Raw genomic sequence first — 27,912 nt, forward strand, 5'->3', positions numbered from 1 at the left:
GATGTTGCTGTGTGTGATGTACTTCACATTCCATGCGTATTTTCCCCTTCTAGTAGGAACGTGATCTTTTGATTAAGTTTTCCTATATGCTGGGGAGGAAGAAAGACGTGAAACCAGCAAGACATGTCTGGAGTTTTCACTGGATCTTAGTGTACCAGTATTAACCCGATCTCCTATTGGTTCAGATTTTGAGTGTATTAAAATACATATTTCAGTAATTTAAAAACTATTAGAGTAGACATTTGAACTTTTATTCATGTTTTAGAAACTGAAATCACACACCCGGTCAAGAAACTCATGAAAGGAAATAAGACTTTTATTTGTAATTAAGAAAGTTGTAAATAATGGCTAAAAGTCACTGCTGCCCAAGATGCTCATTTTTCAGAAGCCAGAGCCTGCAGGTGCTGCATGTTCAGGACACAGCAATCTCAGGATTTCAGCCACCAGTCAGACACTCACAGCTCTCAGCACTGACCAGGACAGGTAACTAAGGTCCAAGTCCCACCTCATTGACTTCCACTGCTCCATACAAAGGCTACCAATGAGAGCCATTTTTAAACGTCTGTCCAGCAATTCCTTTCTACACAGTGATCCTTAGTATGAAAAATTATATAGTTATTAATTTATTTCTATGCATTATATTTAGAAACAGAAACATGTACATTTTAATCCAACAAACTATTCATTCATTTGGAGCATTATGCTGGGTGAAGGCTACTGATGACAAAGTTTTCACAGTTATGAAATTGAAATAAAAGTCAAATACAAGAAAAACCTCATTATTTGGAGAAATCTTTATTAAACATTTTAATACAATATTCAATAGTAAAAAAATAATGTCATGCATATGTAGAGGTTTTAGGCAGGGATCTCAGACAAGGCATGTGGTGAAATTGATTTATTTTACACTGAAGTTCAAAACATCTTTTTAATTATTACTTTATGAAGACATGTTTAGAAAAAATATACAATATCAATATCTTTCACAGTTGTTAACAAAAATCTAAAAACAGAAATTCATGTTTTCACACTCTATATAAAATAAAAGCAAAGAAGATTCCCTTCAATTTAACTTCTGACTTGTGAAAACATTTGGGTACGGCCAGTGTCTAAAGTTTTATAATATTAATTTGTTGTAATTATTTTCTGTTGATACATTTATGCAAAAATTTAAGAAAACATTCTTAAGTCAGTAGACTCTGATAAACTGCTGGTTCAATTCCAAATAATGTTTATTTTTTAGAAATTTTAAAAGGAAATATGCACTAACCACTTTTAATATTGGTTGTCCCTATACACAGATCAATAAAGAACAATATCCTGGCTTATGACATATAAACCCAGAGTAATTTTTACAATACAAGAAAATTACCAGACGATATTTGATGAAATTTTAAGACAAATTGCATTGTCTATTAAATGGCCCTCAAAAATGAAAAAAAAAATGTAATCTACTATCAAAATAATAATCTACTTACAAATATTGCATCTTGCTTCTGAAATTCTTTAAAAACAGCTGCTATAAATACTAAGTCATTTTGCTCTGATGGAAAACATTTGATTTGACAGGGAATTCTACATTAATTATCCTTAAAGAAACATGTCCTGAACTTGTCCTAGAGACTTTTGAATGCAAAGTAAAACCACCACATAGTTTTCTAATATAGCAGAATTTTCAGTTCATGATAGCACTAGATCAATTCTGTATCTCCAAATTTAGGCACACAATCTGATTATGTAAGATGGAAAAGGCAGATCAAGCCTTTGAAAATACAGACCCAGCTAACAAACATGCTAACAACTTTGGTATCTAACAAGGCCACCCCAGAATAATTGCCATCTACCAAGTATCAGTATTCATTTTACAATTTTACGTTACTTTCATGATTGACTTTAATTTTAGTGATAATCACTACAAGGTCATGTTCACAACCCCACCAGAATCTACAGTAACTGGTACATGTAGCAGTTACCTGAGTGTAACAGGAGGAGTTTGTTTAAATGTACATATCAGTACAAAATCAAAGAAGTCTCTAAAAACCAGCCTCCCTGTCAAACTGAGAACAGTAATACTGGCTTGCACTAAGTAGTCTGGGTTTACTAAAGAGCTCTGTATCTCTGCCTCTGTTGACGTAATTTAATACAAAAATGAACGCACAGCATCATCCTGACTAATTTTTCTGAGTAAAATTCACAAATTTAGAGTAACCTCATCACTGCCTTTTTGAAAGACAGATGGAAAATAGATTGCTTCCATCAACATCAGCCAAGCAGCTTCCAGTGAAAAGCTTAGCCCCTCCACTTGCCCTTAGATCACAAAGTCATGAGCCAGGAAAATAGCAAACATATCAAAGTATAATTCCCATTCCCATTCATACATAAACTAAAAATTAATAAAAACAAGTTGAATTCCTAAGAACGGAACAAAGAATTTTTTTCTAATCCAGTCTCTGATCCAGCTCCCCACAGAAACTGAATTCTTACTAGATTACTTCCAATTAGCAACACATGACTATACAACATCTTCAGCAACTGTGGTGTCAAAAATTTGGTAATAAACTTGATTTTTCATTGCGTCTCTGACATTATAGGACTTGATGAAGCATTCCAGCCATGGCAATTCACCTACCAACAAAATCCAAATTACTGTTCAATATTCATTCTAATTTTTATAGGAGGAAAGTATAACTTGAACAAGATCTTAACTATGATATCTAAATGTATACAATAGTTAATACAAAGAAAAATTGTTAACTTTGAAATTCCAATTGGTATCTTTTAAGTTTCCCACAAGATCTGAATTGGTGTTCGGTGACAGTCTTCCAAGACTTGTACTCCCTGCACCAGCACTCCACGAAACACTTGGACCCAGTAGTCATGCCACAGAAAAAAAATACATATACGTAAAGACTTTCCAATAATAAAACTTCATCTCCACGTGTCTCAATGAGACAATTTCACTGGTCTCAAAGGGAAAATCCTTAACAATCTTTATTACAGGACAACTTTTTTTAAGTATGGCAAAGACTCCAGGGTGATTGCAGGGGTCACTGACAGCCATGTACTCACAGTATGCTCTGGAGGTTGGAGCTGCATCACACATCCATCAACCCTGGACATGTGTAGTTTAGGCAGAGCTACTTTCTGCCACAACACATACACTGCACAAACATCTCTGTAAATGGATTTGGATTAAGCATTGCTCAATTTCCATGGATATTTCCTATTGCAAGGGATGCTCTAAGCCAGCATCAAAAGCAGGATATCACCCAAAGCATGTGCTTTGGGAAATGGAATTTGCTTTCCATTTTCCCTACTGTACTGTGACATTTCAGTATGAGGGTGTTCTGGTTAACATCCATATGAATACAGATGGCATATTAGTGGCTGCACAGGCATGACTGTATTCACACACCACTGCATGCTACGTGAGAATTTAATGAACCATTTATTGTCTTTCTCAAAGGTAGAATTACTATGAAAGACATGCTTCAGAACAAATTAACATGAACCCTGCTTTCAAGCTCCAGCATTTTTCTGTATTGAGTTTTGCCTGTGCCTAAGTTGAATTCTAAGACTTTTCATATGCAATAGCAGACTGAAAGACCGCATCCCTTCCCACCCCCCTTTTAAAATATCAGCAAACTGACCTAATTTTCTTCCTGGAGGACAGAGCGTATTCATGGTCATCTGCATCTTTTGCTGAAGAAAATTATTAGTTAAGATTTCAGAGGCAGGAATTTGGAAAAACTTCTCCTGAAAGAGAACAGAAGAATATGAGGTGTTGAAAGAGGTGTAAGAAATCATTAGTCAGAACCTTGATTGCACGTTCTTTTAAGAAATAAAAATCAGGTAACACAACAGAAGAAAATTAGTCTGTTTGTATTAGTCTGTTGAGTATTTATGGACTACAGCCACCCAGAAAGCACACATGTCAGTCTCCACACATAACTGGCAGATATTCCTCATGAACCTCCATAACCAGAAAACATCAGACAATGTCGGGCCAGAGAGGATGGGCAGTCCACCTCAACAGTCCCTCATATCTTGAAAGGAAAAAAAATCACTTGAAAACAAGGGGAACTGCAACCTGGCCTTATATTTGTAGAATTCTTTTAGTGTGAGTTTCATTTGCTAGCAGTTTTAGAAACTATGGAAAAAAGGCTTATACTGTGGAGTACACTTGTGAATGGAGACAGAAAATAACAAACAGAACATTAAAATGTTAAATAAACATTTTCTGTGTATTATTAAACTACATACATTAAGCATGACTGAAAAAACTCCAAGTTTACTCTTTCCAAGTTTGTTGCCTAATTTTGGATCTCTAAAGGCTTGTCATCTTATGACTTGTCATAGTGAGCTAAGATTTTTGGTAATAAGTTCTCATTATTGTTAAGAGATACAAATACAGTATAATCTGCCTCTGTATAATTTTTGTATGACATGTTTAATGGTAATGATCAGAAGATAGAGGATAATCCAGCAGCAAAAATTACAGAGATAACTTTCTCTTCTCTCTCTTCAGTCTTCTTCTGACTATAGAACTTTTTCATTTTTTCCCTTCACTGACTTTTTCTGTAAGGAGGGGAGGAAAGAAAAGCACTGTGTTCTTACAGAAGTGCAACTGGAAGCTAATGTAAAGCTGCACTTCAAAGCAGCCCAGTTCCTTCTCAGGTGGTGCTGAAGGACTGGAGTTTAGGCTTGGAAACTCTTGGCTTGTCTTTGAAGTACCAGCAGCAGGAATGCGAGCAGCTGGCACTTCAGAAGAAACTGTGGGTATTTTCCTGCAGCTAAACTGTAGTATTGAGCAGTATCTGCTAAGAAAGTGAGCCACCCTGAAGTAAAAATTTTTGGAATTCTGCATCAAGAGATGGTTTAAATCTTTTCCCCCAACTTCATTTTGCAGTTTTATTTTTCTTGATATAAAAACAAAAAATGACAGTAGAAGGAAAAGATGACTGACTGAAATGGGGATTGTAGTCTTTGATTTCCTTTGCTGTTAAAACACCATGTATTTTAAGAAAAAACACATTTTTCCTGATACTATTTTTACTTACAGTATTAAAATTAAACAAGGAAGAGTATTCTCTTTGAAGTCCCATTCAAAGTAATCTAATATAATGGTGGAAAATGTGCGAATATATAGACATTAAACAACACTACTGTGCAGAAAAAAGTCCCACTAAATTCTTTTTCCTTCCCATTTTGTCACACCCACATTGCTGTGACAGAGAAACCATCCAGTCTTCAGTGTCTCAGGCAGCAGCAATGGTCTTAAGTTGCTTCAGAGAAAACTGAAGATAGGTTAATTCTAAGGCTAGTAAAGTAGTTGAATAAATTGTTTCTGAAATCCAAGATAAATATCTGTACAGATATAGCTGCCTAGGGAAAGAGGGCCTCCTTATCTCATGATCATTACTGAATGGAGAGATTCCATTGAGAGTTAAAAAAAGAGGTAATGAGATTTTGAACTGACGCAGAAGTTAGCTGCATAAATCCTGAGACATTCCTATCATTCATACAGCATTCAGGCTGCATAATTTAACATTGCCACTAAAAAAGAAATTCAGCCACAGGAATATATAAAAGTTTATGGAAATATAAAATAATCTATCTTCAAGCTTCATTTTTGTTTTTATGTTTTAATATTCTACACTCTGTACAGTATTAACTTATAATATTGTAATTATTCCCACAAAACACTGCAGGTAACATAGAATGAGTATTTGTGCATATATATTTACCATTTTAAAAACAAAATCCAAACTCTCATCATCTGTGAAGTCTACCTTTACCTAGATTTACTTACATAATCAAAAAGGTATGCATTTAGTGATGCTGTTTCATCAACCAGTGTAAACTTCATAATAAAAACATACTGGAGCAGTTCAATACCTAAAACTGAAGAAAAAAAAAATGGATATTTCTCTGAGAGAATATGCAAGGCAAACTATAACAACTTGACCTGACAATATCCCTTTTGTAATAGTAGCTGACTTTGAATACTGTCATTAGTATAAATTAACAGACCAAAACAGAGGCTCTGCTGTATGACAGCAAAATGTAATTTATCTCTTGAGACAACACTAGGATTTTCCTAGAAACACTTTGATAGATGAGCCCATAAAAACACAAAGATTTTTAAGTACTTATTCCCATGCTAGAAAACAAAAAAGCTAATATTTGCTTAGATCTTAGATCCGACCTTAGTAGGATCCTCCTATTCCTGTGTTCTTTTCTCCAAGGAAGATTAAAGGTGAGGTTCTCTTAATTCAGTGGTAATAAGAATTCCACCTGAAAACTATCTTCTGAGGAAAACAGTTTATTTGATATGATGTAAAAAAATCTACCAGGCTTTTTCAGAAAAAAAAAACTTTGCTGGCAGTTCTGAAAGTATTTTTGCTCTGCATCACTCTTTTCTGAGTGCACCTACTTAAACTGGTAGTCATTTTATGTTCAACTGATCTGATAGACTTGCAGGTTTATAATTTAGCCTCAAAATGCAGCTGATAGAAGAAAAATATACATAAAATAGTGTAACTGTCAGGAAGCATTAATGAATATTGTTTTCATTTTGAGAATTAAATCTCAATCATTTCCAGTTAAATATTACTTTACAATTATTTAACAGGATACAATTATGAAAGTTTATTTAAGAAAATCACTGTATTGCTCAAAGTTTTCCTCTTTTAGAAAGTGTTTATGAAACTTATATACTGCTAGATATTCCAACTTAATACGTTAGAAAATGAATTGATAACACATGCAAATATTCTTTTTCCTTAATGCCTTGTAAAGTTTTAAACTCCATTTCCATCATTTTAACATATTGACTGCATATAGTAACACAAGGAACACATGAAGCACATGTGTTCAAGCACAAGAATACACATAATTTTTGTGGAATAATTCCTTTCATTTGAGTATTATTTCTTGCAGACTCTCTGGAACATGAAGTTTACAGAAGATAGAAGTCTAACTTGCATGAGTCATTAAGTAAGCCTGTCTTTAGTTCAGGTCAGAAAAACAGTATCTACAAAAGGAAAAGCAAGATTAAGTTCAAGGACTGCAAGTATGTGCAGTTTAAAGGTAACATCTACAATCTAAAATTACTGACACCTGCACTATTGTGTTACTATTGATACCAATGGTAGAAAAAACTAGTCAACATATAAAATTTTTTAATTCATACTACAATTGCTCCAAAAGCAACTATGTTATTTCAACTGGTAAAAGGCAAACAAATGTTACAGCACCATATACACAATTGTTCCAAAAGTAACTATGTTACTTAAACTGGTAAAAGGTGAAAAAATGTTACAGCACCATATTCAACATGACCATAATTACATGCTTTCTGCACAAAACTGCAACCCAGAACTGCAAATCAAACAATTTCACATCAACACTTCAGAATCAAAGGACAAAGTATTTCAGGACAGTATCGCGTCAGCTAACCTTGTGCTATTTCAGTTGGCTCCCACGATGGCTGCTGTTCTGCTGCAATGGAACTTAAATTCTTCATAGGCTTTGGAGTTGAACACTGCTTGCACCTAGCATTTAAAACAAGATATTGAGACCAACCAAACATTGATGTATTTGTCCTAGAAGAGTTCTGCACAGAAAAAAACAAAACTCTGATTTTCTTACACAGTGGAAATGCAGAAGTATTTCTATTGCTGCTTGAAGTAACTATTTTACCAGACACACCAGCTTTAGAGCACAAACCCTTACAGCTGTTTTTTAACTATCCATGAGGAGAAATAAATCTGGAAGACTACTTCAGTGATTAGACAGGAATAAAACTGTACATCAAGGCTGAGAGAGCTGGGGTTGTTCAGCCTGGAAAACAGAGGGCTCCAGGCAGACCCTACTGGGCCTCTCCACAGATAAAAGGAGCTTATAAGAAAGATAGACAGAGAGAGACTTTTAACCAGGGCCTGTAGTGAAGAACAAGGAACAACATTTTTAAACTGAAAGAGGGTAGATGTAGATTGTGCAGAAAGAAGAAACACTCCACAAAGAAGGACCTGAGGCACTGGAACAGGAACTGTGGATTCCTTATACCTGGAAGTGTCCAAGATGAGACTGGATGGAGCTGAGCAATGTGGTGTAGTGCAAGGTGTCTGTGCCCAAGGCAGGGGGTTGGATTAGATGATCATGAGAGGGTCTTTCAACCCAAACCATTCTATGATTCTAAGATCACTACATTGCTAAACATATGGTCATATGCCACTACTTCTCACTTTGTAAAAGTAGTAATGAATCTGAATTTGTAGCACACTCTAAACCCATTACAGAGTTACAGGAGAAATTTGGCTTTGCCTATGTTAAGGATATTAACTAAGAGTTGTTAAAACAATCTATTTTATTCCTGGTGTATTTACATCAATTATTATAAATTTTACACGTGACATAGTAAGCTAATGTTGCAAGTGGATATTGAAGAACTGTTTTCAAAGTTGCTTCCATTTACGTCATGGAATGAAATTACAGAACAAAACTATTTGTTCCAAATTAAGCTTCTGTATTAGTATATTATAGTTAGAACTTAAAATAAACATTTATTGTCTTTTAGAATGTCATAAAAAATCCATAAAACTGCTTCTGCTTAAGTGCTTAAGTGACTTAAGCTCAAGTCACTTTTTTCCTTTAAAAAACCTACTCAAACTCCAATAAACAAACTTAACTGTGATTTTTGCTTTTTATATTCAGTGTGTCTATGTTTATTTTTATATATAAATGAATATACATGCAAATACACGCACACAGAATTCATTCTACCACACAAAATCTTCTAGACTTTGCTAAGTATACGCCACTGACAAAAACATGCATGAAACATAGCACTGAAATTTAGTGAGCTGTAGCTCATATTTGTGAGGTTCCCTCCTAAATATCTGATAAACCATTTACTTTTATCGTCCAACCATTTGCAAAGAGAACAACATCTGAAGGTGACTTGTGTATAGCTGGGGAAATATATGAATATGGATTATGAAAGTACAAGCAGAAATACTTTGTATTGGTGAAGATCCTGTCCCACTAGGAGTTCCCATATACTGCCTTTATTTAAAAACTGCAGGCAACAATATCTGTAAAGGTCAAAACTATATATGACAGAGAGAAACAATTATCTGTATTCATTTTATGGATGGCCCCTCATGGGAAACCTTAGGGTTCGCAGGAAACACGGAATATTTCTGCATAGGAATTTTTTTACTGCCTGCAGACCTAGCATAGCACCCCTTTTGCACTATGTTCTGCCTGAACAGCAGAGAGAGAAGACTCAGTAGCTTGCATGGAGGATACTGGTATTTCTGAGCTCAGCAGCTGCATGCTGCTGGGCACTGGGCGAACACACTGCTGACAGCTCTTACTGAGCAGGAACATGGCATTACATGGCAGATCACACATACCAGACCTAGGTGTGGGTACTGTATTCCACAGCTTTGGAACTGTGGAATTCAGAAACCTGTTGAAGTCATCTCTACCGTGAATGACATCCACGAACAGGTAAGGCACTTTGCAGTGCTGTGGATCACAGTAAGTTACAAATGGTAAGGAAAGGCTGTCCAAAATCCCTCACTGCTTCCAAACCTCAAGCTTGCCCAACACTAAGAGAGAGAATCAGTTGTAGATTGACAGGCTATTTAGATATTATCTGTTATGCTGTATATATATATATATATATATATATCTAAACCCCGTCAGCATACAGTTTTAAAAACAACATATGTTTTGACTTTAGTCTAAGTGAGACCAGAAGATGGAAGATCTGGACAAGAAGAGGTATTTAGGTACTTTGCACTCCACGTGTGTTTCCATTTCTACAGCACACTGCCTGGCCCACGCACCACAGACAAGACTGAAACTGGAATGCTGTGTAAGATTTACAGATCAAGAGCCAAACTGCAGTCAGCCATTTGATACCAGGTATCAGATGATATGGCATTTCATCCCTGATGTCAGTACTGTGGATCATGCTATGTATTTTACAGAGAATCTTTGGGTAAGTTATCCCTTCAAGCACTGCAGTCTGAATTACTGAAGAAAATGCTAGCTATTAGTGCAATTAGTGAAACATCAACAAATACTTTTAACCTACCCATAATATTTTACATTCCCTTTTAGAAGAAAAGGAGCAGAAAGATCTAGTAATTCAAGATCATCTTCTGTGGATCTCACAGGAATAACACACTTGAATCTTTTTGTAAGCTTCCCGATTTCTTTTAGTGTTCCACCTATTAAAAACCAAAAAAACATAGTTTCTTAAACAGTAGTCAGAAATAAATTGAACAACTTACTCAGCTGATTTCAGGGCCTTCAATAATAATTGATATCCACTACCAAAAACTCAAGAAAGAGTCCAATACCTTCTCACTTTTACTCAACAACAGACTCAATTAAGAAACAAAGACAGACATTTATCAAAGCAGATGCCTTAATATCTTCCTCATAGCTAAGAGTGCAACCAAGAGGTTGTACTTAGTTAACACCACTTTCATATAATTACTCCTATGATTTTACTAGCCATTTTCTTAGAAAAAAATCAAAGCAACCAAACTGACATTTTATATGCACATATCCACACACAGACATACTTAGTTACTGAAACTTTAATATCTGAAAATAGATTTACCGAGTTGTATTGCTCACACTGTTCTAGGAAAATAGAGAAGAAATAGATTTTTTTTTTTTTCCAGAAAGAAAAGGTCAGATTGAAGTCAGTTGGGAACACGTCAGAAATAAAGCAGCTATCAGAACTAATTTAGTATAAAAGAAAGCAGAAAACAGAAGGTGTTTTGTCATTGACCCTCACACAAAGGACCACCTGACTTACAGTTGCTTATTCACATCACTACTTGAGCACAATTGAAAGCTTTGTTTTGAACTCTGAATGGTGCTATATGCAATTTGTTATTTTTATAATATAAAAATTCCTCAATGGTATTCTTGCTAAATTGCTTTGTTTAAAGGTCAGTGGCTATTTCTCTTTCCTGAGGAAATCTGATAAAGACCACACCAAACCAAGAAAAACCACTGAGAGAAGCTCTATTAATCTGAAACAACAGTGACATCCAGAGGCTGATGAATTTAATTCGAGGCTTGTATTACCAGAAGCCTTTCAAAACTTTCTATATCAATACTAAAAATAGGCTTGTTTAGAAGACTTGGCAAATTTTTAAATCAGAACTGAAAAGCAAGTAAGCACAGATAGCATAAAACCCCCATATTCAGATGTTAATTTTAGCATAACCAACAATAAACAATATTGGCACAGTTTTAAAATAGACAGAAGCAGCTTACAAGACCTTTACAGACTACAATCTCCTCTTCGCACAACAGTAATTTACAGTTCCAGCTTAGTTTTTCTTTTCTTTGCAGATATCTTTATGATCATCACTACTTACACTGAATACAAGTTCAACACATCTTTACTTTGTACATACACAGATTGGACACAGTGCTATAAAAATTGGTATATTTGCAATTTAACTTACCTTCTATCATAATCAAGGTGTCTTCAGGATGTTGAAGCATTTCATCATGCTTCACAAAATGGATGGCTATTTCCCTCTCTTTCTGCTCTTGTGTAGTCCATGTTACAGATTCATACCAGGATGTATTGTGTAGTTCTGGGTTTGGGGCAGTACTGGCAGAGCCATGTAAAATGAAGTCAAAGTCATCTCTATCTGGAACTTCTTGCCTAAAACCATTTCCAAATTGAGTTAAGTATGTTCTAACAGCTTCTCCTTAGGCAATCTACCAATAAGGAAGACAGTATATATATACTCCAAATAAATACTATGATAGAGTCATGAGAGTCAAAGGACATACAGGAAAAATATCCTCATTGTTTTATCAGTTTAAACATTAAGAGTTGTATAGTATATTATGACCTTCCATGCTACTAAATATGCTAAGTAATACGCTAACTTATCTAGGAGCGGAGGCAGCCTAGTGGCTACATCCCACACAAATGAAAATCCATGGAAAACCGAATCTATCAGCTTTATGTGATTTCAGTTGGGCCTTAGAAGGGCCACAAACTGCATACCACATCATTAGAGTGAAAAGACTATATAAACTTATGTAATTTCAAGTTTTATGTTTTAGTCTGTTTGACTTAGCATAAACTGAGCGAGAAAAAAGAAAAAAAAGGACAGGACCAGGATAGCTTCACGTAAGTACTGTCAAGGGAAAATCTGCAACTCTGCACCACACAGTTTCTGTGCTGTCCTGCTGGAGTGCACCATTCGTACATTTCCACTTGTCATACACAGAGAAGCAATAATGCAGGCCATTCAAATCACACAAATATTATAGAATCAATTAGGTTGTAAAAGGTCTCTGAGAGTGTCCAAACCAGGGCAACAAAGGCACTGAAGGCCCTTGAGGGGAAGCTGTATAAGGAGCAGCTGAGGTCACTTGGTCTCTTCAGCCTGGAGGAGACTGGGGGGAGACCTCACTGCAGTTACAACATCCTCCTGAGGGGAGAGGAGAGGCAGGCACTGATCTCTTCTCTGTGTTGACCAGTGACAGGACCCAAGGGAATGGCCTGAAGTTGTGTGATTTCCCTGATATTTTTGGATCTAGAAAAGATGCCTTGCCTGGAAGATGCACTTTCATCAAAGATATTTTATTAATTCATTTGGAGACTATTATACCTCTTTGCATTTACTATTTTAAAACTGTAATAAAGAGACATTTAAGATACTTCTATACAACTACGGTATGGAAAAAACTGTACTGCTGCATTTGCAAATAAAGAAAAAAATATTGTTTTGAAAGCACTCAAAGGGTTCTGTAAATGGAACTCATCTGATGTTTAAAAAAATCTCCTACTTATTACAAGTGAGTTTCAAATCTTTGCAGATAATGATACACATTTACATTCAGCTTATCTTACACAAAAAAAACCCCGTTGAAAACACACTGAAAATCTAGGCATCCCAAAACATACAGAGCAATTCCTAGTTATTCATACTGTGCAAAACACTTACAAAGAGTTGCATTTGGAACAATGAAGTTTAACAGACTGATGGAGCTTTTGGGGTTTGTAAGTTCTCAGCTTTGCTCTAATGCGATACTGTTGAGGAGCTGTGCTGTTTGTTATGGTTTTCAGTTCTGTAGTACTCAAATCCTGATGATCTGTTAATACTGCAAAACAATACACGGAGAGATGAAAAAGCACCATGGCATACTATTCATCACCATCATATTTGTAATACTGGAAATGGCAATCGCAGGTATGCATTTCTCCTGATTTCCAACTTTTCTTTCCTTCCCAGCTGCAGGTTTAGTTTTATCAATAGGACTTGTTATTACAGTCAGTAAGATAAATCACATCAGGCTGCGGGAGCATGGTGTACTTCAGGGCACACAAACACAACATGTACAAAACCTAAATGAAAGTAGAATATACAAATATGCTCTATTCCGTTTAACAACAAATAAACCTAGTACAACATACATGCATTTATACTCTTGCAATTTATACTCTTAGAATAGCTCTTCCTATAATAACCTTTAAGATAATGTTTCAAAACTACTTTTGTTCTTCAGCAAAATTAAAATTCACCTTAAGGTCAAAAATGTTACCTACCTGTAACAGATAACTGCTGACATCTCTGTAAGTGCAATTCAAGATCTAAAATAAAGAAGAATTTCCTAATTATTTTCCTTCCTTCTTTTCTTTTTTATCATACAAAAATGGACATATGGACATCCATATGGAAACATACAAACAGGTATGTAGATAGACAGTTAGACACACAAAACCAAAAGCTGAACAAATGAAAATGAAAATCCCAATAATGTATGAAAACAATAGAACAACAACAAAAAAAAAAGCAATACAAAACAAAAACCAAAAAAAAACCAAAAAAAAAGCAACAAAAGTAAGCAGGAGACATACATTGCATATCAAGAGTTAATATATTAGAGGGAAAGTTAGCATATATATTAAATAGGAATTCTTATCAAAGTGAACACTTTTCAGAAGTATACTCTGAATGATGTGCTGACATAAATTGTATTCATCCCTTGTAGTCCTTCTGGACAAGAGCATAAATACATTATTCTAAGACCAATACAGACTGGTCCTCCCTCTGAACAACCTCTACTACACACAGATAGTGCAGTAAATAGGCACAAATTTTTTTCTAAATTTTCATTTATGGACTGGACATGAAGCATTTATTTATTCTTGACTTTTGCATCTTTTTAGAGATGTCCTATGTTTTTATGTTAATAATGGCTGAGTAACACAGATTTTTAAAACCTAGAAGCAAAGATACAAACAACGTCCAACCAGCTTTAGAGTTTAATTCCCTTTTAGTTATTCTTATCCTGGGCTAAAAATACCATTCAGAAAATAATATGGGGTCTGTAGAACTGTCTATAAGGTATCACTATTCCATGGAAGTGCACCTTACACCTCTGCCACTGACACAACTTTCCATCCAACAGCTTAAGAAGGGCTCCTCAACATGCAGCTGTTTAGTAGTATTTTCATTACCTGTCCCTGCAGAATTGCCCTTTAGAGGGAGGCACTTACAAAACTCTGCTTTGTGATCTAATATAGTATGATTAAAAACACCATCTATGTTTAAGAATTTATTCACTAACTCCTACAGAAGTATCTTTCCATGTAATATGAAATGCTTGTGCTGGAAAACAAGAAAGAGTAATGTAAATTTCCAGTCTAATAAACTGAAAGAATTCTTTAGGGCTTTGAATGTGAAAGTAGCATTACACACATAGAGAAGCAGTAACTGTGACCTTATCTTGACCATATATATAGATATTAGAAGAAAGAGCAAATCAGCTTTCAGTTGCTCTTACCTGTAACATTGCCAAAAGTGCTGTCCATTGAACACATGCTTTCCATATTCTGACTGTCTGTCAGATTCACAGATTCTAAAAATCTAAAGATAAATGACAAAATATTTTATAATCTAGAGAAATCTTTTATATATCATCATACAAATATATATATACGGGATTATATAGACACTTACATGAAACCTATTTATTATCAATACACAGGTATAATGTTCAGACACAGATGTTCCAGCGGGGACATAAAACTCAAATGAACCATGATTTTCAGAAGATTATATTAATGATGCAGATGAGACACTTTCCAAATCACTTCTGGAACATTAAACACAAAATAGTGCCAAAAGAAATATGTACTACCAGAAACAGAATTCCTGATAATGGAATATGGACTTTGGTTACTTAGCCTTTCCTAAGGAAGAAAAAAAGTTTACAACATTTGGAAGAAGGGGCAGATCACTCAGCAGGACTACAAGGATTTTATGCAGGCAGAAAATTAGAAGTGCCAAAATCTGAGTAGAACTTAATATGGCTACTGCTGTAAGAGACAACAAAAATAGCTTCTCTAAATATATCTTCAACAAAAGGAGGGCTAAGGAGAATCTCCATCCTTTATTGGATGTGGGAGGAAACAGTAACAAAAGGCCAGTGTACTTCACACCTTCCTTACCTCCGTATTAATAATAAGACCAGTTATTCTCTAAGCATCCAGACTCCTGAGCTGGGAGACAGGGATGGGGAGCAGAATGAAGTCTCCTAATCTAAGAGGAAATGGTCATTGACACACTACACCACTTACACAGATTTAAGAGGTTGGCTGGGAACTGTCCATGGATACAGAGGGAGCTGGCAGAAGTGCTCAAAAAGCCACTTTCTATTATTTATCAGCAGTCCTGGGTAAGTGAGGAGGTCCCAGTTGAATGCCGATGGTTATCTACAAGAAAGGTCAGAGGGGCAATCCAGGGAACTACAGGCCTGTCATCCTGAGCTCAGTGGTGGGGGTCATGGAGCAGATCACCCTGTGTGCCATCATGTAGCACATGAAGGATACCCAGGGGATCAGACACAGCCTGCAAGGGTTTATGAGACATGGCTTGACCGACTTCATGCTTGACTGACTTAATCTTCTTTTATGACAAACTGACCTGCTTAATGGATGAGGAAACAGCTGTGGATGTTTCCTGGACCTTAGTAAAGCCTTTGACACTGTTTCCCACAGCCTTCTCCCACAGAAACTGAGTGTCATGGCTGGGACAGGAGCATATTTACTGGGTAAAACACTAGCTGGATGGCTAGACCATCCAGAGAGTGGTGGAGAATGGAGTTACCTCTAGCTGGTGGCAACTCATAAATGGTGTTCCCCAGGGCTCAGTACTGGGGCCAGTTCTGTTTAGTATCTATACTAATGATGAGGACAAGGCGACTGAGGGCATGGCACCCTCAGTAAGTTTGCAGATGACCCCAAGTTGAGCAGGAGTGTTGATCTGTTGGAGTGTAGGTAGGCTCTGCAGAGCACTCTGGACAGGCTGGACTGATGGCCAAGGCCAAGTGTATGAGGTTCAACAAAGTGAAATGCACTTGGGTCACAACAACCCCATTCAGCGCAACAGGTTGAGGCAGAGAGGCTGTAAAGAGGCTCAGCCAAAAAGGACCTGGTGAAGGGGCTGGAGCACAAGTCCTGTGAGGAGCTGGCATGGTTTAACTTGGAGGAGAGGGAGCTCAGGGGGGACCTTAACACTTATCTCTACAACAAGGGGACAGGAAGTTGTATTGAGGTGGGGTCAGCCTCTTCTCCCAGGTAACAAGTTACAGAAGGAGAGAAAATGGCTTCAAGTTGTGCCTGGGGAAGCTTACATTAGATATCAAGAAAAATTTTTTCACAGAAAGGGTTGTCAAGCATTGGAAAAAGCAGCTCAGGCAAGAGTCATCATCTCTGGAGGTGTTTTAAAGTCATGCAGATGTGGCATTTAGAAACATGGTTTAGTGGGGCACTTGGACTTGATGATCTTAAAGGTCTTTTTCAACCTAAATGATTCTGATTCCTTGTAAGACAGTTTAGTAAAGAATGTAAATTATGTCCTTCATTGTGAACATCTTTAAATCTCACCACTTTCAAGTAGCACATACACACAGGTTTAAAATGTGCATAATTAGAATTAAACTAATTAATATTGAAATCTTGATCCCTATTGTATTTTAAATTTGAAAAAAATTGCCTTTATTTACGTATCCCTCCAAATACTTCTCATCTTGCTAAAGACATATTCTGTTTTCCAGTTTCTGATTCTTAGAAACATTTACAATTCTAAACTGTACAGCTGTTACATTAGCCTAGAGTTTTCAAGAATGATCTAGAGAAAACCAAACATCTACACATACTACTTACTCTTTTAGTTCCTTAACATCTGGGTTACTTTCTGGCAAGAGTCCTATTCCTCGACCATAACAGGTGCCACCATGAAGATGAAATTCCATGTGTGAGACATCTTCATTGTCAGCGCTTGCTTGTTTCGCATGAATACTGTAAATTCTCAGAAAACTTCCAATCTGAAAGGAAAAGAAAAACCCACTTTGATAACACAAAGTTAGTTATTTACATGGAAAATTCTAGTGCTCATGAAGCTTCTTCCCTGTTTTAACTGAATCACAGAAGAGCTGAAGCTGGCAGGGACCTCTGGTGATTACCTCGTTCAACTCTTGTGCCCAAAGCAGAATCAACTAGAGCAGACTTCTCAGGGCTGTTTCCAGCTGGGTTTTAAGTATGTTCAGGTATGGAAACTGCAAAACCTCTCTGTGTGATCTGTTTGTTTTGCTTTATCAGGAAACATTACTGGCAGCAAAGGGTCATTCAGAACCAGAATAAGCCTTCTTAGTAAATCTAATTCTCAAACACACTTCAGAAGACACACCAAACAAGTCAATACATTCCTTTCCCAAGGGCACAACTTGCCTTCTATATTCCCAACATAGCCTGACAGAGACTGACATTCTGTGATTTGTCCTGGGAATGATCACATTTAGCAACTTGACCTCCTGTTAATCATTGTACATGTCTTACTATGTTTACATGTACATACAAACATATCTGCTTACTCAGATTTCTCCACCATATCTTACATTAGAGGTAACATAGCACCAGGAAAAAAGACAATAGCTGTTAGAAACTGAAAGATCTTGGCATTTTTCCTATCTCAGTTAGATCTCCTTAGGTACATGAAGAATATGTTTCTTTTTTTGCTTAGAATGGTTTTGTGCTTTCTGAAAGAGTTTTGTCAAGTTACACAAATGGATTTAAGCTAACTTATACAAGCATCTATTAAAAAGAAAGTTATGGAGTGGTGAACACTGAACACATCGTTATAAATTTGGTTTTATTTCAAAATACCACTCCCATTATCCCCCAAAGAAAATCCACACACCCAACCAAACAACCAAAACCTAGCCCAATGTTCTAAAGGCAGATAAAATGGAGACTCAATTACACAGCTACCAAATATACCAAATATATTTTAATATAATCTGAGATCCAGATAATAGCTGGGAAGCTACACATGCTCAATGACCTGGTTTTATATTAATTCTAAACATCTTTTAAATAACCTGATAGAAATGACAAATTATTTTAAATTTACTTCAATTAAAATTAATATTACAGTAGTCAATTTATTAAGTCATATTTCAGCTTGAGATCCAACTTTAACCAGTGGAAACTGAAAAAGTATTCCTATTTGATTGGATTGGTCATGTCATACTACAACACTTTTAAACACATGTATATATGCATAAAAGCAGATGGAGCAGCAACCTGTGTCTAGAATCCTCCTCTGTATCAAGGAACAAACTACGACTACATAATGCTGGTATCAAACTGCTCTTTTAAACAATAATCACACATGAAAAAGGCAGCATATTTTCCAATTCAGGCAGCAGGGACATAAGAAGTGCACTTCAGCCGGCACCTATTTTGCTTCTGGCATGGAGCTCTTACCAGACTTTTAACTGATCTGCTCTGTTAGTAGGCTGCTCATTTTGTTCATTCAAAGCACCACCAGGACAGTTTGTGCATTTAGATGGCAGTTAAGAGGCTTATCCAAAGACAACTTTTTTTTTTCCTTTCCAGATGCTGATTTCACCTAATTATCAATATTCAAAAAAGCAGAGGACACTCACATTATAAGACTAATCTAATGACAATGACAAATGCTTTTGGAGAAAGTTTTTTAAAAAGTTCTTACCTACGTTCTGCTTATGGAATACCCTTATGCAAATAAAACAGTGTCAAACTACTGCCCTACTGCCAAGAGTAATTTGCATATAAACAGGGAAAAGTTTATTTTAATTGATAAATTTCTTTTTTTTTAATAGTGTATAAAAAATTAGTATTTGCTCTATGTATAAACACAAACAAATGTTGGAGAGGAGAGCTCAGAAGCCAAGAATATAAAATGCTGTGTCTGCCTTCTAAACATGTGTGCTGAAATTCACACAAAAGTCAACTGAACTACAAGTTTTAGCGCAACATTCACTTTGCAAGACTTATCATCACTAAAAAACAATCTTCTAAACATTTATTGGATCCTTTTCTGAAAATCTTATATTTTATATAACATGTTAACTTTTATATATTTTAATATCACTTTGAACTACAACAAAGAGATGATGCATAATAATCAGCATTGCCAAATACTGAAAAGGTCTGTAAGTTTCTGAATGTCAGCCCAGAGATGCCTGGGTGGACAGCATGCTGTTTCCATGGATTCCTTTGGGAGGCAGCCTTGCTTTCTGTTAACAGCGTAGAGCAAACGTTAATGCTATGGATAAAAATGTTACTGTATTTCTGTTGTTTACAGAATGCATGCAGATCGAGCTCTTTATATACATATACAGCTCTTTGCATTCTGATTCAGAAGAAATTGTAATCTACATTAAAGCAAACACCAGAGCCATCACTAAAATCTACAAATCCAGCTCCTTACTTGACTTTACAGCAGTTCTGTTTATGACCTACCTCGTCTAGAGGAAGTTCATTTAAAAGTGAAATTAAAGTGAATAAAAACATTTCTTGTAGTAATATAAAATATACTAATAGCCTATTTTCAGTCTAATTCAAATATGACTATTTAAAGAATACATATTAAGGCTAGAGAGAATTGAAATGCAGAAGTCATATATGTAGCTCCCTGTAGCTAGTTAACTAGAACAACTTTTTAGCACAGGAAATTCTCATGATTATTACAAATCGTATAGTGTGTTCACAATCACTCTGGAATTCATTGAATTCACATCAGCATGTGGCATTGCAGGTAAATATTCACGTTTGTCCAAAAAGGCACACAAGAAGCTATCTTTAGCTACAGGAATCATCTAACAAATTCACCTGTTTTTTTTTTTTTTTTTTTTGCCTATATTTATGGTTGATTATATTCAGTGGTATTTCTTTCTCATCCTTTTTACTGAATCAACAGTCTAATTTTACTGAGTAAATAGCACACAACTTTCTGCAAATAAGACAAAGAATATACATGGCATTTGGGCACCATCTTGGGCAGTAAGACATACCAACTTAAATCCATTTAAGAGTTTGAAGGATTGAAGAGTGGGTCTTGGGTTTTTCCCTTTTCGATGACTAAAAAGACAGAAGTGGGGAGAATACAACTCACATGTCAAAGGAATGTTACCTAGCTCTGAAAAATATGAAACTAGATATTGCAGTCATGTAGTAACTCATTTGAATTGTATGTTGAAAATGTGACTGGCACTATGAAAGTAAACTTCTTAGTCCAAAGTACTCTCATGAAAGACATGGCAAGATATTGTGGGAGAAACAGCTGAAAATATACAAATTCTACATCTGAAGATACGTAACACAGAGTAAATACTGTGAAACTATGGACTAGGACTCGTATGTATGCTCAAGGTTAATTGTTTTAGTTGCACTATCCATAAAATGGATGGCAATACAGAATTGATGGCATCAAGCCAGAAGAGGAATGCACTGATCACATTGAAAGACAGAAATAAGGAAATCTCTGACCAACTGTGGGCAGCTGGACCACTGCTGACCACTGACACTCACACACCTTGATGCTTACCACCTAAGAAAAATGCCCCAGATGGAGAAAGTCATGTCACAGACCTACTCCCAAACTGCATGGCAAAGTCAGTGAACCCTGAGAAGTTCTGGAAAACTGGCATAAGGCTAAAGAATCTGGAGCAACTGTATTCCAGACAGTTGTAGGCTGGGGCTCCTACAGTAATGAGAAAGCCTCATCTACTCCAGGTGCATTGCCAGAGGAAGAGGGAAATTCAAGCAAAAACAGTGAACACGATTTTCTTTGCTTAACAATAGGTATTGCCATGTCCTTATGCCCCAGGTAATAAATAATCTGCTTCAGAGATGAGATTTCTGAAAATTCTTTTTGTTGCTGAAAAGACACAGTCTTGCCCAGCAGGAAAGGGAGGCCAATAAATATAGAGGGAAAAAGTCTACTTACAGAATTCAGCTGCAACATACTTTCACCATACCTTTAACTAAAGTTCTCTGCATTGAACATTTAAAATATTATTTGTCTTAGAAAATAAGATAAAGTGCTCATATCTTCAGTGTTCTCTGGATAGATGATCTGAAGTTTTTAACAAACTCTTGCAGCAATATCCCTGACACCATGCTCCAGGATTTGCCAAAAATTCCCTGCAATATATTACCCACTTTCTCTGGCATGTAGTACTTACTCAGGGCTTCCTTGGCTGAACATGTGCCTACAGATACAATTTTAAAATAAGAACATGTATTTCAAGGTTTTTCTAAATCTGCCCTTCTTGTTAACAAGGTTGTGTAAAACAGATTGCTCCTACATAAAACATCACTTCCAAGCTGCAACTATCATTGCAAATGGTACACAACAACAGGCGAGAGTGTAACCTAACAATTCTGTGACAATTTACATTAGAAAAGGCCACTGTAAGCTAGTGCTAAGTATAGAAAAGAAGATTGAAAAATAGTGCACTTTTTATTGTTTCTGAAGCCACAAACTGGCAAAATATCTAATCACACTTGGGAAGGTGTATGTGGATGCACTAAACACTTGCCAGCTCTATACTGCTACAAAAATGAATTAAAAAAAAAAAAAACAAACTTTGCATAACAAGATCCTGAACTCAATTAAAATATCATACATATTTGGATTATACTTTTTTATGATATGACATGATTTCCACTAGTATTTAAAGCCTTTAAAAAAACTCTTCTATTTTAGGGAGAGTTCCTGACAAATTTTATAATATATAATAGAGATAAAAATTATTCTGTGAAATACAATTAATCCTACATGTTGCAATATGAAATTAGTAAATATTTCTGAAATTTAGTTGTCAGCATATCAATCCTTTTTCTTTGATAACTTCACTAAGACAAGCAACTAGAAAGTACAAAAATTATCTAATTTGAAACTTCTACAGCTTGCATGTAGACTGAAACTACTGCAACTTTGGACATAGCCAGAAGGACAGAAACACCTACAAGAGGTCAAGGTGAGGGGGTTTCTTAACAACTTCCTTTGAAATTATTAAAGCTTCTACTACACACTGCAGTATCCAGCAAAGATAAAAATACTTCAGAAATACGAAAGAGCAAGTGGATAGGAAGTAAAAAACTGAGAGCGAATATGAAGACATCCCATGTATCACATACTCAATATATATTGTGATTCAATTCCTGAATATAAATGGAGAAGAATAAAAAGGGAGTATTATCAGCTAATCAAGAAAATATGTTTTATTAATATTAAAATACTTTTTTCCTTCATACTCAAAACATACCATTTCACTAGAACATTGGTTTTTTTACACCAGTTAGTAAGAGAAAAATTCTTGAAGAGAACTTGAAAGTAATGAAATACTTCTGTCAGTTTTGTTATGAATTCTTACACAAATTCTTACACTTATTTTGCTATCTGTAATTTACTTATGAATAGGTGTTAATTTATCAAAATTATTTCATGTCTCCTGATAGACCCAGCATAAAAAAGGATGGCAAGATCACTTATCTTTATTTTCTGGTAAAATGTTTTCTTAAAAATTATCTTGAGTACAGAGGGCAAGGCATGAAACTTCGCCAAGTTCCTGTATTCAGAAGCAAGATGGCAGTATTGCTAAGATGTGATGTTTAATTATGTTGTTGTTTTCTCTATCTAAGCAGAACAACATTACTGACCTACTAAATGAAGACTGCACTGCAAACTGCAGAAGCTTATAAAACAGAAAATCTTCTATTGACTTAAGAATTAAAGGTCTTTAACAGGAGTATAGGTTTAACACTGCATTGTATAATTTAAAAATAATTCTAAAGCATTTTCTGAGTGCATTATTTTCGTTGTATTATCTATTATATTGCAGTGTCTGGAAAGTGCTTAATTTGTAGAATTTTTTCATGGCAATTTTCGGGTAATGAGCCTGTTTAACACATGTTGAAGAAGTTTTACATTCAAATAAAAGGTATGGGAAATACAGTGAAAGATAAAGAGGCACATTAAAATAATTACAGCAGAACTGAATTGATGCATTCTCTGAACTGATTTCTAAGCAGAAAACAGGCCACAAAAAGAGAGTGAAATACCAAACTGTGCATTACCTTAAGTGATTCTGCCAGTTGTACATGATTATCATAGACCAGAATGTCCACCACCAGATTTCTCAGCTGATGAAGAAGAACTTTTTCTCCTTCCAGGTCTTTTGCTTCCACAGGCACCTTCCATGTGGGGTAGGGACATGTAGTGCCATCCCAAACCTGCAGTGCAAATGAACTATTTCAATGTGCTCAGAATACTTTAGATTCAGACTTTAAATAACTTTTAAATTATTTGTTTGATTAAAAATTATTAACAACAAGAGATCTTAGTTGAAGTATCAGTCTAAAAGTCCTTAAAATACTTGAATTAGACCTTACAGGATTTTTTAACTTATTACTCCTTACAGAGTGTAAAACAACCTCTACAGAGAACATAATCAAGTCCTAAGATCTGGACTTTGTTAATATTTAGACAGAAAAAGAACAGCTCTAGCAAAACCTCAGCTGCTTATCCAGCACAGAATGACACAATATTTTGAACTGGAAGGGACCCACAAAGATCATCAAGTCTAACTCTTAAGGGAATGGTCCACATGGGGATTGAACCCTTAGCCTTGATGCACTCAGCATCATAATCTGACCAGCTGAGACAATCTCAGGGTCAGCTGTTACAACTATCAGAATTCATCATATGCAGAACTTAATATTTTAATCCTGCTATAAGGGTTTTTTAACCACTCCAGCTACAGCATGTGAATACTGAGTGCACCACATATATTGACTTAAATACTGATGATCTCCTAAAGCAGTATACACTGATAGTTACCCAGAACATATTAGAAAAACATCAGTACTTAACCTACATTTATTAACAGGGATTTTAAAACTTGTTTGCCTAAAGCTAAATTCTTGATACACTCCAGGTACTGAAATATCAGTAGTTATTTTTCAGCTATATTTTTCAGTGTTCTGAAAAGATAAGTTTACTGACTTAATACTTGAAACCAAAGTCTTACTTCTTAATCCAAACATTTTTCTGTAAACTATGGTTTCTTGAGTTTCTGATGATATACTCTTCTCAAGGACTCAAAAATAATGGTTTGATATGCTGGCATAGTAAAACAAAAACCTAGAAGCGTTTGGACTTCTGAAGTGCTGCTTTTCATAGGATTTCATACATATAGGTTCAACAGAAGAACCTATTTTCCAATTTTCAGACAGTTTGTGATTCCAAGGTGCTTTGTCCTATGAGTTAGGCACTGCAGAGGGCAAGAAAAAAAGATACCAAAGTCTAATTTTAAAGGATTTCTACCCCTTATGCTTAACTGCTTTGGATCAACAGACCCACAGGAAAAGATCTTAGAATCAGCAGAGCCATGTATAAATGCACTAGGAATAACTCATGGAATATGCATCCAGAACCAAGAGATAAAAGAGAAAACTGTTTACAGCGAAAATGACCCATGACATCAAATTATGTTGCCAAATAAGAGTGTATTCTGAAGGACCCAGATAATGAGGTAATATATGCTGCCACAGATCAAAAAAAAGCCTGTTATCTTCTGATCCTGCACCATGAAATACTTAAAACCACCTTTGAAAGAGAGGTTGTCTATTGCTTGAATTATCACATCTTTCCCAGAACTCAGCTTGCAAACAGATTTAGTGCATATATACTACAAATTTAGTCACTGACAAAGTAAACAATCATAAATTTGTGAAGTTTTCCATTATTTTTCAACTGGCTTTACTTGGCACACTTTGGTAATTCTACTCTGCAGTTGTGATCTGACAAATGGATTAAAATAACCTGCATGCTCCCTGTTCAGATAAAAAAGATGGTGACTTAGTTTTAAAATGTCCTTCACCAGAGGAACTAACAGGGCTGGCATCAGGGCACCTTTTAGAGGAATTTATAAGCTAGTGAAGTTTCTTTAAAAAAAAAAAAGTCTTTCAGAAGTAGCTGGGTTTGGGTTTTTTCTAGCACAAATACAAAAACAGATAAACCTCTCTACCTCAGGAGCTTGGAACGCTCTACTTTACACAAAACATGAAAACATCCTGCTTTCAAACTGTCCTGGTTTCAACAATGAATACTGGAATAAAACCCAAAATTGGTTAAATTAATTCTAAATAAGAAACAACAAATTGTTCTATTACTAGTCATGAACAGATTGGAGCTAAAGAAAAGTTAGTGATAACATTTGATCACCATGATTGGAAAACACTGAAATGGGAAAGACAAAATACCTGTTTCTATCTTCAGCAGAATATGCTCATTGTATGACTTACCTTAATGTACACAATTTAACTGACAGACAGAAAGGAAGAAAAGATTAATAGTAAAACTGAGGCACAAGTGACAGAATAATTTCTAGTGTGTGTTCTTTAGTCTCCACTAAATTCTCAGAAAATGTTAAACACTAACAGCTCAATGACATCATCTTTATGTCATGTCCAACTCTGCTGCTGTGCAAATAGGAATTAATTTATTAAGTGTAATTTAAAAGTTATGCTACAGGAGATACACAAAATTGCTGAAATTGATTTTAGTTGTCTTTGAAGTACTCTCCACTACGTACATGAGATCAATGCTTCTAATAATAATAATAATTTTTCATAGTATAATCAGCCATTTATTTCAATGATATACTTGGAATAAAATAAATGTAAAACAATATTATAAAATGGATAATCAAAATAATACAATAAAATAATATTTAATTATCACTCAATTTGAGCTGGTATTGAATTGGTTGTTTTGTTTGATTTTTTTTTATTGAGCAAATCAAGAAAATATCAGAAATCTGTCGACAAGTTTTTAGAAAGGCTTCTTTTCTATCACAACCAGTATTTAATATCAGAAATGTTTTTTGCCACTGTTGAAAAATTGAGGAAATTAGTAACAGAATATTAACGTAGCATCTTTAAGCTTGCACAATGTATTGTAATAGATATTTAAGTATTTCATATTTTATGCTAAAAAACTGATCAACCATTATTTGACCTCAGACTTCTACCTTCCTAAATCTACCCTAAAATTTCCCCAAGTCATCACTTTACTATATAAAAGTGACAAAATTGACTTCAGGTCTTAAAACACAGAAAAGTGTGTAAAGAAATAATAATTTAAGAAAGCACTTGTCTCTGTCCTTGCAAAAGGTCCTTCAGTGCTGAAGATACACTTATTAATGAACAACTTAATTACAGTCCACAAAGTCATGAAAATTTACTGGGTCTCATTTGGCATCTATTTCACAAGGCATAATTAAATGGAAATGCTTTTAGCAGTTGCAGAATATGTTATAGCATGCACTTAAGGTTTGTTTCTCTGTAGTAATGCATTGTTCTGTATGGGAAAAATCTTTGATGCTTCAATGAAGGAATAATGCCAAGTCCTATTTCTAAAAATATTGTAACAATACAGTTTAACACAGTACAACCAAAAAATTATTTTATGAAGTCACAAAGTGGAAAATAACAGTCTGATCAGTACTCATGTTTTAACAATCAAGTACAAAAATAAATAGAGTCTTGGAATAACACCAGAATGATACATGTGAACTAAAACTAGGAATATTATGGAGACCTCCTTTTCACTTAGTTAATGTTAAGGATCACCTTTAGAATCTGCTCTCCTGTTTTGTGGCACTTTGCATTTTGCATTTTCAGTGAGCACTGATGCCCAGAATGCTTATGTATAACTAAAAGAAGCTACCTGAAATCCATCATGATAACATAATCCATTCATTCCTTTTTAGGCAGTTCTACTTATTGCACTAATCATATCCATTAAATCTAGAAAAACAAGCAGTAAATCCTGCTAACTAGAAAACAGGGATACAGTTTAAAACTAACAATATTTTTCACGGTTAAGAAATCTTGTGATATTAATCTACAAATCTTTGTGAAATGATGATCTATATAATGCCATCTTAATAAACCTCTCTTAAAATCCAACTCAGGTGATCAGTTTCAAAGACAACCAGGCTTCCTATTTTGTTTTCTTAAAAACAAAATAGCCAAGGATCACAGATTTGTTTACACTACAAATATTTATCTACATAATATTATTTAAATTGTCTGTTTTATTGAAAAATGTAACACAATGTCCTAAAAAAACTAAAAAATTATTTTAAAAAAGGAAGCCTACCTTTAGAAGAAAAGAAGATCCATCCACTTTTGCTTTTCCTACCAGCTGGCAAGTGAGATCAAAGAATAGCATTGGCTGAACACAAGACAATTTTGTTGCTGTTCCAGAAGTGGAAATATTACTGGCTGCCCAAATACGTAATTCTTCTATTCTTTTCTGTTCTTCATCCATGAAAGTGTACACTCTGCTAGAAGTTCGAGGAACTACTGGAGCTCCTACGGTTCCATCAAATGTTAAGGATGCAAATCCCCCACTGGTAATTCCCTGCATCTGTCCATTGTATTCCCTGATCTGTAATAAAATATGAAAAAGAAAAAATAAAAGTTTGCACAGCATGGATAAA

At 35.2% G+C, this 27,912-nt stretch overlaps 1 protein-coding gene across 4 annotated transcripts in view; it reads right to left on the minus strand.

The window, feature by feature from the left end:
- Positions 1 to 362: 362 nt before the first annotated feature.
- Positions 363 to 27,912, minus strand: part of POT1 (protection of telomeres 1) — a 60,226-nt gene continuing 32,676 nt past the window's right edge. The window contains exons 9-20 of one of the 4 annotated variants that reach the window (XM_053943708.1): positions 27,570 to 27,860; positions 23,480 to 23,635; positions 17,237 to 17,397; positions 14,854 to 14,936; positions 13,613 to 13,657; positions 13,011 to 13,167; positions 11,508 to 11,713; positions 10,112 to 10,247; positions 7,462 to 7,556; positions 5,813 to 5,904; positions 3,651 to 3,756; positions 363 to 593 (exon numbers count right to left, since the gene is read on the minus strand). In XM_053943708.1, coding sequence (XP_053799683.1) covers positions 448 to 593; positions 3,651 to 3,756; positions 5,813 to 5,904; positions 7,462 to 7,556; positions 10,112 to 10,247; positions 11,508 to 11,713; positions 13,011 to 13,167; positions 13,613 to 13,657; positions 14,854 to 14,936; positions 17,237 to 17,397; positions 23,480 to 23,635; positions 27,570 to 27,860 — 1,674 coding nt within the window. In that variant the 3' untranslated portion in view covers positions 363 to 447. The other 3 variants (XM_053943709.1, XM_053943710.1, XM_053943711.1) reach the window with 3 other exon arrangements.

Source organism: Vidua chalybeata, chromosome 5 (assembly GCF_026979565.1).
Source record: "Vidua chalybeata isolate OUT-0048 chromosome 5, bVidCha1 merged haplotype, whole genome shotgun sequence".
Classification (NCBI taxonomy): domain Eukaryota; kingdom Metazoa; phylum Chordata; class Aves; order Passeriformes; family Viduidae; genus Vidua; species Vidua chalybeata.